Source organism: Herpailurus yagouaroundi, unplaced genomic scaffold (genome assembly GCF_014898765.1).
Source record: "Herpailurus yagouaroundi ecotype Mexico unplaced genomic scaffold, PumYag 195, whole genome shotgun sequence".
Classification (NCBI taxonomy): Eukaryota; Metazoa; Chordata; class Mammalia; order Carnivora; family Felidae; genus Herpailurus; species Herpailurus yagouaroundi.
The window spans coordinates 16,676,447-16,693,678 of record NW_024412426.1 but is presented as its reverse complement, the minus strand read 5'-3'; the positions used below and the strand labels follow the sequence as shown (position 1 = coordinate 16,693,678).

The window sequence follows — 17,232 nt, the reverse complement described above, 5'->3', positions numbered from 1 at the left end:
TTCCCTTCCCTTCCCTTCCCTTCCCTTCCCTTCTCTCTCCCCATTCATGCTCTCTCTGCTCCTTTCTTCTGGCCCTGCTTCTCCATGTTGAAGAATTGTTTGATGTCATCATAGCTCCAAACCATCAATTTGTCAATACAGGAAATTGTCATTATTTTTCACAAAGGAGAAAGGGAAAGAGAATGTGACTAACATCCAGGGAAAAGCAGGCGACAGTCCAAAAAACATTGTGTCTCCAGGAAAGCAGCAGAAGGAATATCCCTCTGATCACATGTGACATCACCTCATGGAACTTGGATGATTTCTTGGGGCTTAGAACTATTTTTCCAAGATATTATAAAGTCAATATGAAAAAGTATTTTTTAAATCTGTTTTCTCCCAAGTATCTGTGGTTCGAAAGCAAACTCTTTTTTGTTTCTTAACTTTTATTCCCCTTTTTTTGGTTCTGTTCCAAAGAACACAGAAACAGTCTTCTTTGGGATCTCTATTTCTTGGGTACTCCCTGCCAGTATAGCCTACATGTGGATTAAATAGATTGCATCAACAGTGTGGTTGGGAGGCAGAGCAAGGAAGAGAAGAAGGGTCACGCTGTCCTAACATGAGCTTCTGGATTTCAGCTGGTCTAGCAGAATGGCAGCAATGAAGCATGATCTGTGAAGGAAATTTCCAACTAATGTTGAGGGAGCTGTCTGCCCAGTTCAAGCTGTGATAGGGACATTCCCCTTTTTGAGTGGCAGACCATGATCACTACGGGAAGCATCCAGTGGATCCAAAGGGCCACTGAGCTCTGCTTTAGTTGCTTGTTCTTAAAATAGCTCTTCAGTGAGACTGTTGAGTGAGTCTGTTTGCTTATGGTAAGTTTAAAGTTTCACTGATGCGAGGAAGATGAAGGTCTTTGGCTATGTATGAGCTCATAAAGGGACAGCATGCTTGTTTCCCTTTTTTATGGGCCGTACGGCATGTGTTTTTAGTAGACCTTTAATTCTGTGCATAAGTGCAAACATGATATTGCCTAGTGCTTTGAAGGCCACCAGAAAAGATATTTGTTAGGTAGCATAAGGTAGTCGGAGTTGGAGTCGTGTCTACAGATTAAGGGACTAGAAAGAAAAATACATACACAATTAACATTCTTTGCAGTTACTTTGTGATATCTTTTCCTACCCATAACTCATCTTTTCTTTTTTCTCTTTTTACTTTATGTTTCCTAGTCACCATTATGTTTTTTTATTTTTTTAAATAAGGCCCAAAGTCACCATATACTGAAACAGAGATTCAGTTGGTCCTCTGATCATAATAACATTCATGCAGTGTGGCAGAAGGAACCAGGAACTGAGAGTTGGAACTTCACCATGGCCTGGGGTTAATCCTCTGGGCAAATAATTAGGACTATCATTAGATTTATCTTGAAAAAATAACCTAGATGTAGAGTGGGAATGGAGTATGACATCAAACACCGAATATTCATATAAATAATATAGTGCTAAAAATACCGTGCTAATAATAAAATAACTCCACGTTATTTATCGTGGAGTAAATCTGCCAAATGTGTGTCAGTGCCTTTTTTTGTGATCTTCATGACAGCCTGGTCTCTGCCCCTCTGCCCCTCCAGAGGGCAATGCTGGCTGGGAGTGTCAGAGTCTGATTTGGTCTGGCTCTGCTGTTTTCTATGTACTGATCCTCAGCGTGACGTGCTCTCCTCTTGCGTGCTGTCCAGGGCATACATGAGTGTGAAGGAGCTGAAGGAGGCACTGCAGCTCAACAGTACTCACTTCCTCAATGTCTACTTTGCCAGCTCCGTGCGGGAAGACCTTGCAGGCGCTGCCACCTGGCCTTGGGACAAGGAAGCCATCAGTCACCTGGGTAAGTGAAGACCAGATATGGCAGAAAACTTAAGGGGGCCCCAAGGGACTATGCGAAGGGCGTGTGAGGAAAAAAGAAATAAAGAGAAAAATACATTCACTCCGTGAATTCACTGCCTTGGGCTGAGGATGGCTTTTGGGAGAAGCTGTCAAAATGTTTAATACAGATAAGAAAGAGGTATTAGAGCAAACAGTGGCAAACACTCAGGATGTTCTAGACAAATATATGATCTCTAGGTAAATAAGTTGCTGATGTGTAATAAGATCCGTTTTACATCTTGGAGAGCCTTGAGGAGGAAATTAGCAAAGAGGTTGGCTGGACTGTAAAACCTGGTTTGCAGTCATCACTGTGCAGGAAGGCTGGCGTGCTGTGCCTATGGGTCCTCGGGATCCACGGATCCAGGATCGGGGGCCTGAGGATATCTTGGGAAATTCAGGCTGGTGGGACTTGCCTGCTTACCTAGGAAAAGGGTGACACCTTAACACTTGAACCTCTGCATTCTTAAGAAATATAATTCCTGTTACAATGTGTTATCATTGTTATGAAGGAAATCTTACTGATCAGTCAATAAGTCATTAAATCAGTTAATGTGGCTAAAAAGGAATTACCCAATAAAATTTATATGTAGAGTCTTGAGTGGGATTCTACCAAAATTTATTTTAAAACTGCATTACCATAACTGGGAGGAATCTTTCATGTTGGAAAGAGAATGACTGTAGAGACTAGAAACCATTTTATAAATGACTTGAAATAGGTTATGTGAAGTTAATCTTCTTAGTAATCATTTATGAGGCAGAGAGAAATAAATTGAAGGAAGATCACATAATGCCGTAGATGTGAAATCCATGTATGATTGGGTCATTGTGAAGTAGAGTCCAAAACAGGTTGAATTGATAATTAAAGAAAATATGAGCAAGTTGTCAAAGGACAGCTAGTATTGTGGATTGGGGAAGGTGGAAGACGAGAAGTAGGTTAGCAATAGATGAAAAAATATTGTTTGCTGCTCAGGGGGAAACCAGAAAGTGAAGATCTCTGGAGTGAATCAGGTCAACATCTAGAAGGGGTACATATCTCAAGCAAAGGAGGAGACCATAAAAAATTAAACATGGGGTGGTCCAAACTGAATGCTGCGTTAGTATGCTGGGTTTCATTGACTCTATGGTATCCGATACAGTTTTAGGGCTCTGCAATCCTTGTACCACTAAATGTTATATTTGCAGCTCAGGGTACATGAGAAATCAGAAACTTGTGGGGTTAGTGCTTTCTAGATGAAAGCAAATGTGTCATTCTAGCCTTCATGGTAAGCCAGAAGGTCATATTCCAATAATGCATTTAATAATAGTGAGTTCAGAGGAACATGCAACACTGCAAAAAAAAAGTATCCCCAAGTTAGTGCACACCTGATTTGCCAATGTTTAACGTTTTTGGTGTATATGTGAGAGGGTCCTGACGGCAAGGTTTACCTGGCAGTAGTTTTCATGATTCCCAGATCTATCACTGGGAACTGAACCTATGTGTTTAAAAACCTTTAGAAGTGATCTGTCTGGCCATTATGGAGACAAGTCTTGGACTCCTGATAAGAATCACTGGACTGGGAGCAGACCACCGAATGTTTTCTAACTTTATTGGAGCTGAGCCATTGACAAGATTCATTTAACTATAAAAATGGATAAAATAAGAAAAAAGTTATTTGAAGACATCAGACAACAGCCGAGACAACAAGGATGAAGGCCCAATCCCAGTGAGAAGAAAATGCATTAAAGTGAGATCTGTATGTAACTCAGTTGTTTTTTTCCATTCAGGGAAATTGCCAAATTCTCAGTGAAAGGAATAGAGGCAGAGCAGAGAGCAGCTGGAGCCTGATGAAATCTCACTACTGGGGAGACAAAAATTGGAGGTCAGGCCTTCTAAGTCATCCGAGACTCCCATAGAAATGGAAATCCCAAAAAAGAGCCTGATGTTCTGCTCAGAATTTTTTTTTTAATATATCTGCTAACTACTAACCCATGCATTCTTAGGGCTAGTGGCCAAGAAAATAAATATAAAATAACTTCTAAGAGATTAAAAAACCAAACAATGGTTTCAGGAGTCTCATAGTAGAGGGGAGAAAAAATTGGAGCTGAGACCCTCCCTGTCAAAGAGGAGGGGCCCTGAGTGACAGAAAGAGCCCATATAATACAAAGCTTAAAATCCAGCCTGGAACACTCTTAAATCTCTGCGTGAAAGAAAGTCATTTGCTTATATTTAAATGCCTAGCAAAAGAAAATTGAATATACTCTAGAGGAAGACAGCATAATGAAGAGCTTCTACAAGTTGTTATGCACAGTATCCAGCAATCAATAAAAAATTATCAGTTATGCCAAGAGACAGGACCAAATGATGGTAAATAAGCAATTGTTAATAAATACAGACTCACAGATTACCCAAATACTGGAGTTATTGGATATTGGCTTTAAGATAATTATATTAATATGTTAAAAATGTATTTAAAATGGAGAGTATATTCAGAGAACTGGAATTAATAATAATGAATTAAGTGGAAATTTTAGAACAAAAGATATAGATTGAAATTAGGAAATTAATAGGTTTGTGAGTAAGGGAGAGAATAAAAGAACTAGAAAATTGTAGAAAACATTCATACTGAAGCTCAGGGGGAAAAAGTGTTGGAAAAATATAGAAAATAACTTGAGACATGTGAGACCTGATGGAAATTTTCTAATGTAAATTGGAGATCTGGAAGAAAAAGAAAGCTATCGGGTCAAAAAAATACCAAGGAGATAATGGCTGAGACTTTTGTAAAGTGACAGAAGTTATCAAACCACAGATTCAAAATGTTTTACAAACCCCAAGAAGGATGAAATAGAAGGAAAATAACAACTAGATCCATTACAGCAAAACAAAACAGACCAAAACAACCAAAAACAGAGAAAAAAAAAAAAAAAACCCTCAGAAGTAGCTAGAGAAAAAAGGTACATTACTTTAAAAGGAGAAACAGTGAGATTCATATGCTGACTTTTCAACAGATACTATGGGAGTCATCAGAGAGCAGATATAATTTCTTAGATGCTAAAAGAAAACAACTGTCAACTTAGAATACTGTATTCAGCAAAAATATCTTTTGAAATGAAGAAAAATTTAAAATATATTCAGACAGATAAAAACTGAGATGATTTAATATCAGCAGTAAAATAATACTAGAGAAAACTATGCAAGCAGAAAGAAAATGACCCCAGATGGGAAGTAGAGACATATAAAGTGGAATGAATGATATTAGAAAGGATACAAATATTAAAAGTAATAATAAAAATGTGTTTTTGGTTTAAAATATGGGTAGAATCAAAAGATAACAACAACCACACAAAAGACAGAAAATAAATGAAGTTAAAGAACTTAAGGTGCTTTCCTTGCCTGTATCTAGAAAAATACTGATTTTAGTAATTTTAGACAGTAATAAGTAAAAAATGCATGTTGTTGCCTTTAGGGTGACCATTAAAAGACAAATAGTCTTTTACAAGTTAAACCAGCAAGACGTGAATTGACCCAGAAAAGGCAACAAAAGGAGAGAAAATAGGAATAAATAACAGAATAAATAGAAACAAAAAGTAAGATATTGATTAAGACCTAATGTATTAGTAATGTTGAATGCAAATGGAAAAAACATATCATTTTTTTAAATAAGATGTCCCATGAAATGTTTTGAGATACCCATATGTTTTAATTTTTTAAAAATTTATTGAGTGAGAGAGAGAGGGAGAGAGAGGAAGCACGAGTGGGGGAGGGACAGAGGGAGAGGGAGTCTCTTAAGCAGCCTCCGTGCTCAGTGTGGAGCCGACGTGGGACTCGATCTCACGACCATGAGATCACGACCTGAGCAGAAATCAAGAGTAGTGTGTTCAACCGACTGAGCCGCCCAGGCCCCTGTAAACATACCATTTTAAAGTCAAAAAATTGTCAGATTGAAAACAAAACCCAACCATGTGGTGCTTGTAAGAGACATTTCTTAAACATGAGAACACAAAAAGACTGAAAGTATAAGGATGAGAATATATATATAAAGAAGATACTAGTCCAAAGAAAGTCAGTATAGCTTTCTTATACCAGATAAAGTAAACTTTAAGGTAGTACATATTACTAGAGATAAGTAGGAATATTTTATAATGATGAAAAAGTAAATTCAATTAGAAAATATAACTGTGATAAATTTGTACATCCAATAACACGCCCAAAAATATGTAAAGCAAAATTTGACAAAAAGCAAAAGAAAATAGACAGATCCAAAATCATAGTTGGTGTTTTAAAAACAATTTTCTCAGAAAATAGTAAGTAAATAAATATCTAGTAGAGGTCTAGAATATTTGAAAAATGATTAATAAATGACTTAGTTAACAAAATTAGGAAAGTGTATTTAAACAGTGAAGAATATACGGTTCTCATGTGTCATGGAAAATTTACCAAGGGCCAAAAAGTAAATTACAGAGAATTGCCATCAGGAAGTCTTTGCTATCTCATATCACTGGAAAGAAGCTAGAAGTCAATAACAAAAAAAAAAAAAACAACAAAAAACTAGAAAGTCTCCAAATATTTGGAAACTATGTAATAAACTTCTAATTACCTCATGGTTCAAAGAATAAATTGTAAGGGAAATAGGAACATATTTTAAAATGATTATGACAATAGGGCGTATCAAAACTTGTGGTATATACAAGAAGCTGTAAGTAGAGTGAAATCTGTAGCTTTATATATTAGAAAAGGAAAAATCGAAACTATCCATCTCAAGAAACGAGCAAAGAATAACATATTAAATAAAAAATGAAGACAGAGGAAGTAATAAAAAGAATAATGAAAAAGAGAAGAAATAGAAAGTAAACATTACTTAGAAAAAAGTTAAGTTTTTTAGGGGAGGGGCCAAGAAAAACCGACCAAAAAATAAAACACGAGAGAGAAAGAATATATTGCCACTATGAGAAATGAAAGAGGCAGTATTTTTATATATGCTACAGACATCAATGGCCAATAGGTATTTTCAGCAAATAACGTTACAGCAATTGGGCATTCATGGGCCAAAAAAAATTGAATTTCAATATGAATCTCACACCTTGTAAAAAATTAACTCAACGTAGATCAGAGATTTAAATATAAAAAACAAACCTATAGAGCTTTTAAAAGAAAACATAAGAGAAAATCTTCAGGTCAGGGCTAGATGAAGAGTGCTTATATATCCACTCAAAGCATGGTCCCTAATAATAAAAACTGATAAATTGGACTTAAAACATTTTCTCTGAGAAACACTTTGTTAAGATGAACAAAGAAATGGCAGACTTGGAGGCAATATTTGAAGACCACACATCTCCTAAAAGATCTGTATCTAGGATATATAAAGAATTTCAAAATTCACTAGTAAGATATTCCAGTTAGAAAATGGGCAGAGACATTCAGGGCACCTGGGTGGCTCAGTCAGTTAAGTGTCCAACTCTTGATTTCAGCTCAGGTCATGATCTCATGGTTTGTGGGACTGAGCCCCATGTCAGGCTCTGTGCTGACAGTGGGGTGGGGGTGGGGGCCTGCTTGGAGTTCTCTCTCTTCCTGTCTCTCTGCTCCTCCCTCCCCCTCCCCCTCTCCCTCCCTCCCTCCCCCTCTCTCTCTCATAAAATAAATAAATAAACATGAAAAAAAAAGAAAATGGGCAAAGACATGAACAGACATTTTACCGAGAAAATAAGCACATGGACAGATGTTCAGAATTATTAGCCATTAGGGAAATGCAAATTAAGACCATAGTGAGGTATCATAACACACTTTTTAGAAGAGCTAAAATAAAGAACAGTGATAATACTAAATGCTGGTGGGGATGCAGAGAAGCCAGACCTCTCATACATTGCTGGTGGGAAAGTAAAATGGCACGGCCACTCTGGAGAGTACTTTGGCAATTTCTTATAAAACTAAACCTATACTTACCCCATGATCCAGCAGATGGACTCTTGGACATTGATCCCTGATAAATCAAAACATACGTCCACTCAAAAACCTGTACATCAGTCTTCATGGCACCTTTATTTGTAAGAGCCTAAGAACTGGAGAAGACAAACATGTCCTTCCATGCTAACTGCCTGAGCGAAGTGTGGTACGTCCACACAATGGAATACTACCCAGCACTAAAAAGGAACAGAGTGGGGAGGCACCTGGGTGACTCAGTTGGTTAAGCGGCTGACTTTGGCTCAGGTCATGATCTCACGGTTCGTGGGTTCAAGCCCCGTGTTGGGCTCTGTGCTGGCAGCTCGGAGCCTGGAGCCTGCTTTGGATGCTGGGTCTCCCTCTCTCTCTGCCCCTCCCCCACTCACGGTCTGTCTCTCTCTCTCTCTCTCAAAAAATAAAAACGTTTAAAAAAGGAAAAAAGCGTGAACACATACAACAACTTAGATGCATCTCAAGGATCTTATGCTGAATGAAAAACAATCTCACAAGTTACATGCTGTATGATTTAGGTGGCATTCTCAAAATTCTATGTAGTGGCCTCAAAATGAGGAAATTATAGAAATAACAAGTTAGTGGTTGCCAGGGGCTGGGATGGGGGTGTGGGGAGAGGGACGTAGGATGGGTGTGACATGAAGGATAGCAGGAGAGATTCTTAATGGTGATGGAATGGTTCAGTGTCTTGAATGCAGCGGTAGTTCAAGGTATACATGTGATAAAATTGCAAAGAACCGCAAGACACACACACACACACACAAGTGATCGTAACAACTGGTGAAATCCGAGTAAGTTCTGTGACCTCTCTGAGCTCTGCAAAGGCTCACTGAATGAAGGGATGAGTGAATAAGTGAGTGAAGGTATGAAATTTAAGTGGTTTCAAGAAGAGATGAAATTGTCTCATGAGTCACTGGCTCATAACGAATTGCAAAAGAAGCTAGACATATTTATATTTTATTCTTAGCCCCCTGAGGAATAACTGTTCTCCTATAACATGTTCCTGAATGTGCTTTTCAAAAGTAGAAGACTAGACTGAACAGCTGAAAGGTCTGGTTCAATAGAAGTTGCTCACGTTCTTATTTATTTCTGGTTCGGTCATAACTGTGACTGAACAAAGGAACCATATTGACATGACTCAGGGGTAGAGCAGGTGTAGCATAACGTGATAGAGGAAGACATTAGGATTTTCTAAATACGGTCTTTCCAAGACTCAAGATTAAGATTGTCTGTTTGTGTCAACATTCAAGAACCCTGCATTTTGAGGGTCGGCAGATAAGTACACTAGCCTGAGAGTTGTGAAGACTGAATCTAGTTTCTGACTACCAACGCCTTAAGTCGGTATGCACAAAGACCGATGTACTGCATGCTTGTGCTTTTCCATCCACAGCCTTTCTGACTTCTAGCAAAATTTTGTGCTTTTTAAGACTGTGGTAATGCAAGGTAGCATTCTTTAATAAATAAATAAATGAATGAGATCCCCTTGAGCTCTAACGTTCGGTAGTTTGGACATCTTTAGCCTTAGTACACAGCACTTGAACCGAAAGTGTATCTTCAAAGGCAGGAGACTTAAATTTACGGTAAACCAGCCCTTTTGTAAGCTGGCCATACCGTTCTCGTAATCATTTATTCAAAGAAAAGCTGTCGAATCGGTCTGTGGCAATACTTAGAGTTACAACAATAAAATGAGTTCACCCTGAAGGTTTGCGCTGCGTAACTGCGAGGCAGACATACAAATAACACACTTCCGCTACGGTGGGATGGCACCTAACGTGAGGTCAGGTAGGAACAGGGAGAGAAAGTGCCTAACTGTGCTCAGAGCATCAGGGAAGAACTCCCGGAGGGGTGGAGGCTTGAGAGGACAGTTGAAAGAGGAGCCATAGTTGGCTTGGCAGACCATGAGACCGAATTCCGGGCTAAAGGAGCTGAGGGACACCAAGGTTCAGGCCGTTCAAAACCTGGGCGTGCTGAGGAGTGGAATGTACTTGGGATGGCTAGAGCAGTGCCTTCCAAACTTACTTCTGCTCTCTAAAAGCAACATCTAAAAATATAATTAGAAGCTTAAATAGCGGCAAAGAAAATAATTCCTGCCATATCATTTTAAATTATTGACGTTTTAAAATAAAATTTAAATGTACTCTCCTAAATGAATCTTTGGTCACATAATGATTTGATAATCACCATCATTCACAAATTCATGGCCATGCACTTTTTTTTTAACACTGGCAAGTTATTCATTGTACTTTTTTTCTCTTTGAATTTGTGTTTCCGTTCCATTTCTCCTGTAGAACTTCACACTAACGTAGCATAAACATGTTTTTAAAAGTCTTTAGTGAGTCATCTGTTTCTCTGCCAAAAACATATTTTATTTTATTTATTTTTATTATGTTTATTTTTGACGGTGAGAGAGACAGTGCAAGGATGGGGGATGGGACAGAGAAAGAGAGGGAGACACAGAATCTGAGCCGGCTCGAAGCTCTGAGCTGTCAGCACAGAGCTCGACGCGGGGCTTGAACTCACGGAACGTGAGATCATGACCTGAGCTGAAGTCAGACACTTAACCGACGGAGCCACCCAGGAGCCCCCAAAAACATATTTTAAATAAATAAAACAACTCTTTTGTGATAATGTTTCAATTAAACTTTTCATTTTGATATAATTGCATGTCCACATATGTTCTAAAATACGGTACCAAAAGATTCTACGTACCCTTTACCCATTGTCTTCCAGCAGTAACATCAGCAGAACTGTAGTGCAGTAACACAAACAGGATATAAGTTATACTGATACTGATCATAAGTTATAAAGTGTCAAAAGATTTCTTCTCAGTGAGTCATCTTTTGAAATGATTACTTGCCCAAAATTGATCAAAACACTGTTTTCAAATGTTGATTAATAACTAGCAAACAAAAAGAGAAATGCCTATTTTAATGAGGAAAATGTGGCTTTTCTTCCTCAAATTAGTTCTTGTCTCTGTGGATGAATAGTAGTTATTGCTACAGGGCAACAAGATTCAGCACCAGTTATACGTTGCCTTTTGTTTTCTTTGATAGCTCTGAGTGCTGAGAAACTTGTTAACATAAATAGATGGGAAAAAAAGGAACTCTGTTTGATTGACTGAGTGCATAGTGGTGCCAAGGTAGAAAATACAGGAAGAGAAGGAGCACATGGGGAGCTGGTTTGGTTTGGATATGTTGAGTTTGGGGGTCTCTGCAATCTGACTATGAAGGGACTTTCACAGAAGCAAGAGGAGGAGCTGGATTCAGGCCTATACCAGCTACCTAAAGACAGAGCTTTGAGAAAGTCCCGTGTGGGCCACAGATGCAGCTGCTGCAGAGAAATGAAGTCAGTACAAGTCATTTTGGCCAGTTTAGAGAGGAGACTCTGTCGTTCTCTGGCACAGAAGTTAGACACTTCAGAGTTTTCTGGGCCAGTCATCTTTCTAATTGTTCTAGGTGGTGCCCGTACGGCCAAAGAACACTCTGAAATCCTGATCAGATCACTAGCAACATGCCCCAGTGTCCAGGGGACCCCAGAACTGAGTGGGAGGGAACTTGAACCTGGCTCCTGATGAGGGTTTAAATCTATCGGGTCTTCAGGTCATGTAGAAAAAAGTCTTTGAATAATAGAGTGGGCTATGGCCTCCCTTCGATAAGAACAAATGGAATCTTGAGCAAGTCACTTCTCTGAGCCTTCCTTTCCTAAGTATAAAATGGGGATGATAAGCACATGGAAGAGAACCTGGCACATAGTAGGGCCTCAGTAACTGTTAGCTCCATTAGTAGCAGCAGCAAGAGTAGTAGATGCTCCGAATACCACGTGTCTGTGATTACCCTTTCTACTTGTGGCCTCAGTCTACCACCTCACCTTCAACCTGGAGATTTTTGGTGCCCGGGAAAGGTATTGGCTCCTCTGGGACCCAGTGGACTGGAGGAGAGAGCCAGAGCTGGCACAAGGTGATGCAGGGGCGCCTGGGTGGCTCAGTCTGTTAAGCATCTGACTTCGGCTCAGGTCATGATCTCACGGTTGTGAGTTTGAGCCCCGCATTCGGCTCTGTGCTGACAGCTCAGAGCCTGGAGCCTGCTTCAGATTCTGTGTCCCCCTCTCTTTCTCTGTCCCATCCCCCTCTTGCACTCTGTCTCTCTCTCTGTCTCTCTCTCTCTCTCTCTTAAAAATAAATTACCATTAAAAAAAATGTGACAAAACTAAACAACAGCAAAAACCAAGGTCATGCAGATGTGGCAGCTATCTGGGGAAAGGCAAAGTAACAGCACCATGGGGGGCAGGGGAAGGTGAAAGCAGCAGAAACTTGCTCAGAGGTGCGGTATCTCTCCCCCAGCCAGAACTTAGGAGTCCCCAGGGCAAACCTCAGCACGCTCCCAACCAAAGTGTTGGACCCTGAGATTAGTGTGTTACATCAGTTGTGACACATTCATGCACCGTGTGGGTGAGGTGGCAGGTGCTGAGAAACAGCCATGGATTTGACACGTGGCAGTCTGGAAATCTCGGCCAGACTGCTTCTGTGGAGTGCAGGGGCCGACAGCAGAGTGGGATGGGCCGAAGAGTCTACAGGAGGTAACGAGGAGCACGCTGGTGCAAGTAGTCTGGCCAGGCCAGAGTGGAACAGATCTTGTCCCCAGTCCGCTGCTCCTCTCTTTACGGTGCCAAAGCGGGATGATTTTCCCTGGAGACAGAGAATAAACGAGAGACCTAAACTGGAGAGCTCAAGTAAATATGAGGGATTCTAGAATCATTCACGAGACGGGGCTACATGACGGAAACAAGATGAGGACCGTCCCTAGGAATTACCAACTGGCTGCTATTATAGATAATTTAATTGTCAGAAGATGATATTCAGCAAATGGGATTATTCTGGGTGCCTTGGGGTTTTGAACATTGGGAGCATTCTTGGATGTTGAAGTCTTTAGATAAAATTGACCTACGATATGAATTTCATGCCCTGAAATTGAGGTGCTCCAAAGGTAGGTTCATGCATTTATAAGTAGGTGGAGTAAACAATCATCTTTTTTGTGACTACTTGAAAGGTCTCCTCTTTTTAAAACATGTCCTAGTCATTATTGGACCCTTCGTGTCCAGAACAGTGCCTGACATAGAACAGATACTCAATAAATGCTAAATTAATAAATGAATTTTAAAAATATCTTCCCCATTCATACTTTGTGGTGCCTAAAATTCTGGTATGAGTGTGTGTGTGTGTGTGTGTGTGTGTGTGTGTGTGTGTGTGTGTGTAATACTACCATATCCATAAGCAAGGAAAGGATTAACAGACTGTCTCCAGTGCCTGGGTAATGACCTCTTCCAGCTATTATGAATCAGATTACTTTTCTCCCATGGTGTGGGGGTGGCTAAAGACCCCTGAGTGCTTGACACTTGAAAATAGGAGTGGGCTGAGAGACTATAAAAGAGGACAGAAAGTGAAATCAGACTGCACAATCTTCACCCTCTGCACATTCTTGTCTTGGTTCAGTCTTTTTTTTAAATTTATTTTTATTTATTTTGAGAGAGATAGAGAGCAAGAGGGGGAGGAGCAGAGAGACAGAGAGAATCCCAATCTGTGCTGATGAGCACAGAGCCTGATGTGGGGCTCAAACTCACAAACTGTGAGATCATGACCGGAGCCAGAATCAAGAGTTGGACGCTTAACTGACTGTGCCACCCAGGTGCCCCTGTCTTGGTTCAGTCTTGCCCAGAACAAGGACTTCCTTCTAAGGAGACCACAAGCTGTAAAACTAAGAAGCCAATACAAGATTTGGAGATGGATGGATTCTGGGCTGGTTTTGTTAAAAGCTTGCTTCTTTTTCTAGCTTCCATGACCTCTTTTTTTTTTTTAACCTCCCTTTCTTTCTCTCCCTTTGTCTGTCCATCTGCCTCCGCGACTTCTTCCCTTGCCCTGCCCTGAAGTGCTTTTTCCTCCACCCCGAGGCATACTTTGGTAACTTTGTCCCTTGTTGTGGAGAGTGTGTTTGGAGGACTGTGGTTCAGCCAGTAACTGGAAGTAATTATGGAAGCACCTGCAGACTAGCCCTCAACCTCCTTGTTTTATGACCATATAACATTCAGCCCTAAAAATTTTACAGAACTGTTTTCAAGTCATTTCAACTCATGTCCTTTACTCAAACTGCCTGAGTTTTCTCCTCTTCCTCCTCTTCCTCCTCCTCCTCCTCCTCCTCCTTCTTCTTCTTCTTCTTTAATAGAAGTAGCTTTGGGAATCCTTCTCTTTACCATGTGCCACTCTGGTGGTCTTGTGCCAAAGCCGAGAAAAGCCAGTTGGAACTTGGAAATGCAGCATCACCTTGGGACTTGGGCTCTCTACTGCTGAGATTTCATCTTTTAGTCAACAACTGCTCTTTTTTTCTTCCCCTGGACCACACAACAGCCCTGTCTTATTGTTTTAGCTTGTCCCTTATAATCAAGGCTGAAAGGTCTTCTAAGAATGTATTTGTGCTTCCCTGTCAGTCCATTAAGCAACAGCTGTGCCACATATGGCCACCAGTTGCTACATCCAGGGAGCCCCTTTCATGTTATGTTCTATGCACAAGTTAGTGGTGCTGGCATGGATTGACTTCAAGTCTCAATATATACATTCATGTATGCAAGAAATGTAACTTTTATTTATTCTTCTATAATTGAACTTAATTTCTATTTTGAGCCCCTACTTAGCTGGGTAGTAGACATTTACTCTTAGTCAATTGAACTTTTTTTTTTTTTTTTTTTTTTTTGCCTGAGGCTGTGTCTGTCTTTAGAGATGGCTTACAAATGCCAAGGTCATAGGGGAAAGAATGCATTTTGTCCTTAATAATTATCAGGTGATGCTGGTCACATGAGATGACTGTTGTTTCCATCACAAGGCCCCACCTTCAGGGGGTCTCTGCGGAGGTTCTCTGTCCCTCTTCCCTCTTAGCCAGTTTTCTCTAGAACTAGGGCACTTGCTCAGGAATCCGTTACTGGAATAAGGCAAGATCCCCCTGCTGTCAGATCCATGCACCTATTTTGAATCCTTTTACTGGGGTCTTGAAATATAGAATACAGTCCACTTTATCTGGACCCACCACCATCTGTATAGTCCCATTATTTCCCTTTTATCTCTTTTCTCCTCCGCTAGTTAAAAAAAATTGTTCCGGACTAAGATGGTGGTGATGGCATTGGTAATGTGAGGCAAGGATCACTACCCTCGTTCACTTACCATGTTGGCTAAACCCTGAATCTCCTCAGGGCCCAAATGGCATACACTTTGAAAATCTCACAGACAGAAAAGGGCTTCCTTTTTTTTTTTTTTTGCTTTTCACTCCATATTCTACCTCCTAGGGAGGTAATGGCTGAATGTAGAAGAGCCTGACCTCTTGAATTGGCAGTGGACTAAGGGACCAGGAGCCACTGGGGTAAAATGTGAGTACTTCCAAAATGTTGCCCTCCATTCACACTGTCGCTTCAAAGTTTCCCTTGAGTGGGCACTCCTGGGTTTTGTCGTCATCTCCTAAGCAGCCTTTCAAAACAAGTGTTGGGGAGGTGAATGAAGTTAGAGTCTGATAGTGTCTTAGAGTAAAGTTTGAAGAACCAAGATATTGTTGAAAATCTATATTGTCATGTCTTTCTTCTACTTCCTGTTTCCATGTAGCAAATAAAAGCTGAGAACACAGGGATGCCTGGGTGGCTCAGTCAGTTAAACGTTGGACTTTGACTCAGGTCATGATCTCACAGTTCGTGAATTCGAGCCCCGCGTGAGGCTCTGTGCTGACAGCTCAGAGCCTGGAGCCTGCTTCGGATTCTGTGTCTCCCTCTGTCTCGGGCCCCCGGTGGCCCCCCCCCCCCATTTGCGTGTGCACACTCTCTTTCTCTCTTTCTGTCTCAAAAATAAATAAACATTAAAAACAATTTTTAAAGAAGCTGAGAACACAAAGAAAGGGATTCAGTTGTAGGGAAGGAAATCCCATCCCCCTATTCTATCACCATATTTTATCCCTCATTTGAGGAGAAACAAAACTGAGCAGTGGTTTTGAGTGTAAGAAATGATAATTATATTCTGTATAACTAGGGAAGTAGGAAGGAATAGATTATTGGAAACGCAGAGGAAAGGTGTCTTGGGTAAATCTGACCTCCCAACAAGGTCTATGAGTAATTAAAAGGAACAGTCCAATCTGCAAGACTTCCTTTCCATACACAATCACTATTGGACTAATTTTAGGTTATTGCAAAAAATTTTTGAATGTCAGTGTGTTGTGTGTGAATTGAATGGGCACTTGTTTATTTACAACTCTGTCCAAATCTCATCTGTCTCCTGGGTGCCCATGGATGTCAGGACCCGAACAACATGGAAAAAGTGTGAGCAGCCTAGGGGCAGATCAGAGCTTCTCGCGTGGAGAGATGCTTGTCTGCCTTGCCTGGCGATGGCAGTTTTCACTCTGGAAAGCCTGCTCTGTTTGTGGTCAGACGCCATCCCAGTTTCTTGATGAATGAAGATGGTTAGGAGGAAGCCAACAAAAGGTGGGGGCAGGTAAGCCTGTGTGGCCAGGCTGCCTTATATAACTACAGTAATATTGACCAATGGTCTAAAATACAGTTGGGGTTACTTTGTTTCAGAAAATCAGCTAAATGCTTATTTATCCACATCACTGTTTTAATCTCCGTAACAACCCTTTGAGTTAAGAACTCTCATATTACCATGAAACAGATCAGGAAGTAGCCTGGAGAGCTTTTAAGGAGTATTCCCAAAGATAAGGATCGATACATTTCCAGTGAGTGTCCACAGCCAAAGAAGGAGCCCACGTCACTCCAAAGGCCATCTTGTGTGAGAGGCTTCTGGGAAGTGCTGTGAGGACCCCCCGGTACCCACTCAGAGTCTGACCCATGTCAGTAATGGAAAGGCAGGAAAGTGTGGGGCACAGATAGGCGCATCAGAAGATGCTGCTGCTTTGTGTGAATATTAACATAGAATAGGAACTGGAAAGTAGCACTTGGTAGTATCTTTTTATTATTCCTATTAAGTTGCTCCTGGAAAAGGATTACACGTTTCCTCCAGCAGGTGGGAATTCACGGCTCCTCAGACTCTCCGTTGTCAGACCCAACTAATAGAGGGCAGGAAGGGCTTGTCATTTGAGGGACTCTGTTTTTATTTATTATTAATCAGGTCTCATTCCTTCTTAAAAAAATTTTTTTTCAACGTTTATTTATTTTTGGGACAGAGAGAGACAGAGCATGAACGGGGGAGGGGCAGAGAGAGAGGGAGACACAGAATCGGAAACAGGCTCCAGGCTCTGAGCCATCAGCCCAGAGCCTGACGTGGGGCTCGAACTCACGGACCGCGAGATCGTGACCTGGCTGAAGTCGGATGCTTAACCGACTGTGCCACCCAGGCGCCCCCAGGTCTCATTCCTTCTTCTTTTTTTTTTT

General features: G+C 40.8%; 1 protein-coding gene across 4 annotated transcripts in view; it reads left to right on the top strand.

Annotated features, from left to right (window-relative positions):
- The window catches only part of PAPPA2 (pappalysin 2), a 280,558-nt gene that overhangs the window by 105,121 nt on the left and 158,205 nt on the right, over positions 1-17,232 (top strand). For 3 of the 4 annotated variants that reach the window (XM_040446705.1, XM_040446707.1, XM_040446704.1), the window contains exon 4: positions 1,715-1,860. In XM_040446705.1, coding sequence (XP_040302639.1) covers positions 1,715-1,860 — 146 coding nt within the window. The remainder of the gene's footprint in view (positions 1-1,714; positions 1,861-17,232) is intronic. The other variant, XM_040446706.1, reaches the window with a different exon arrangement.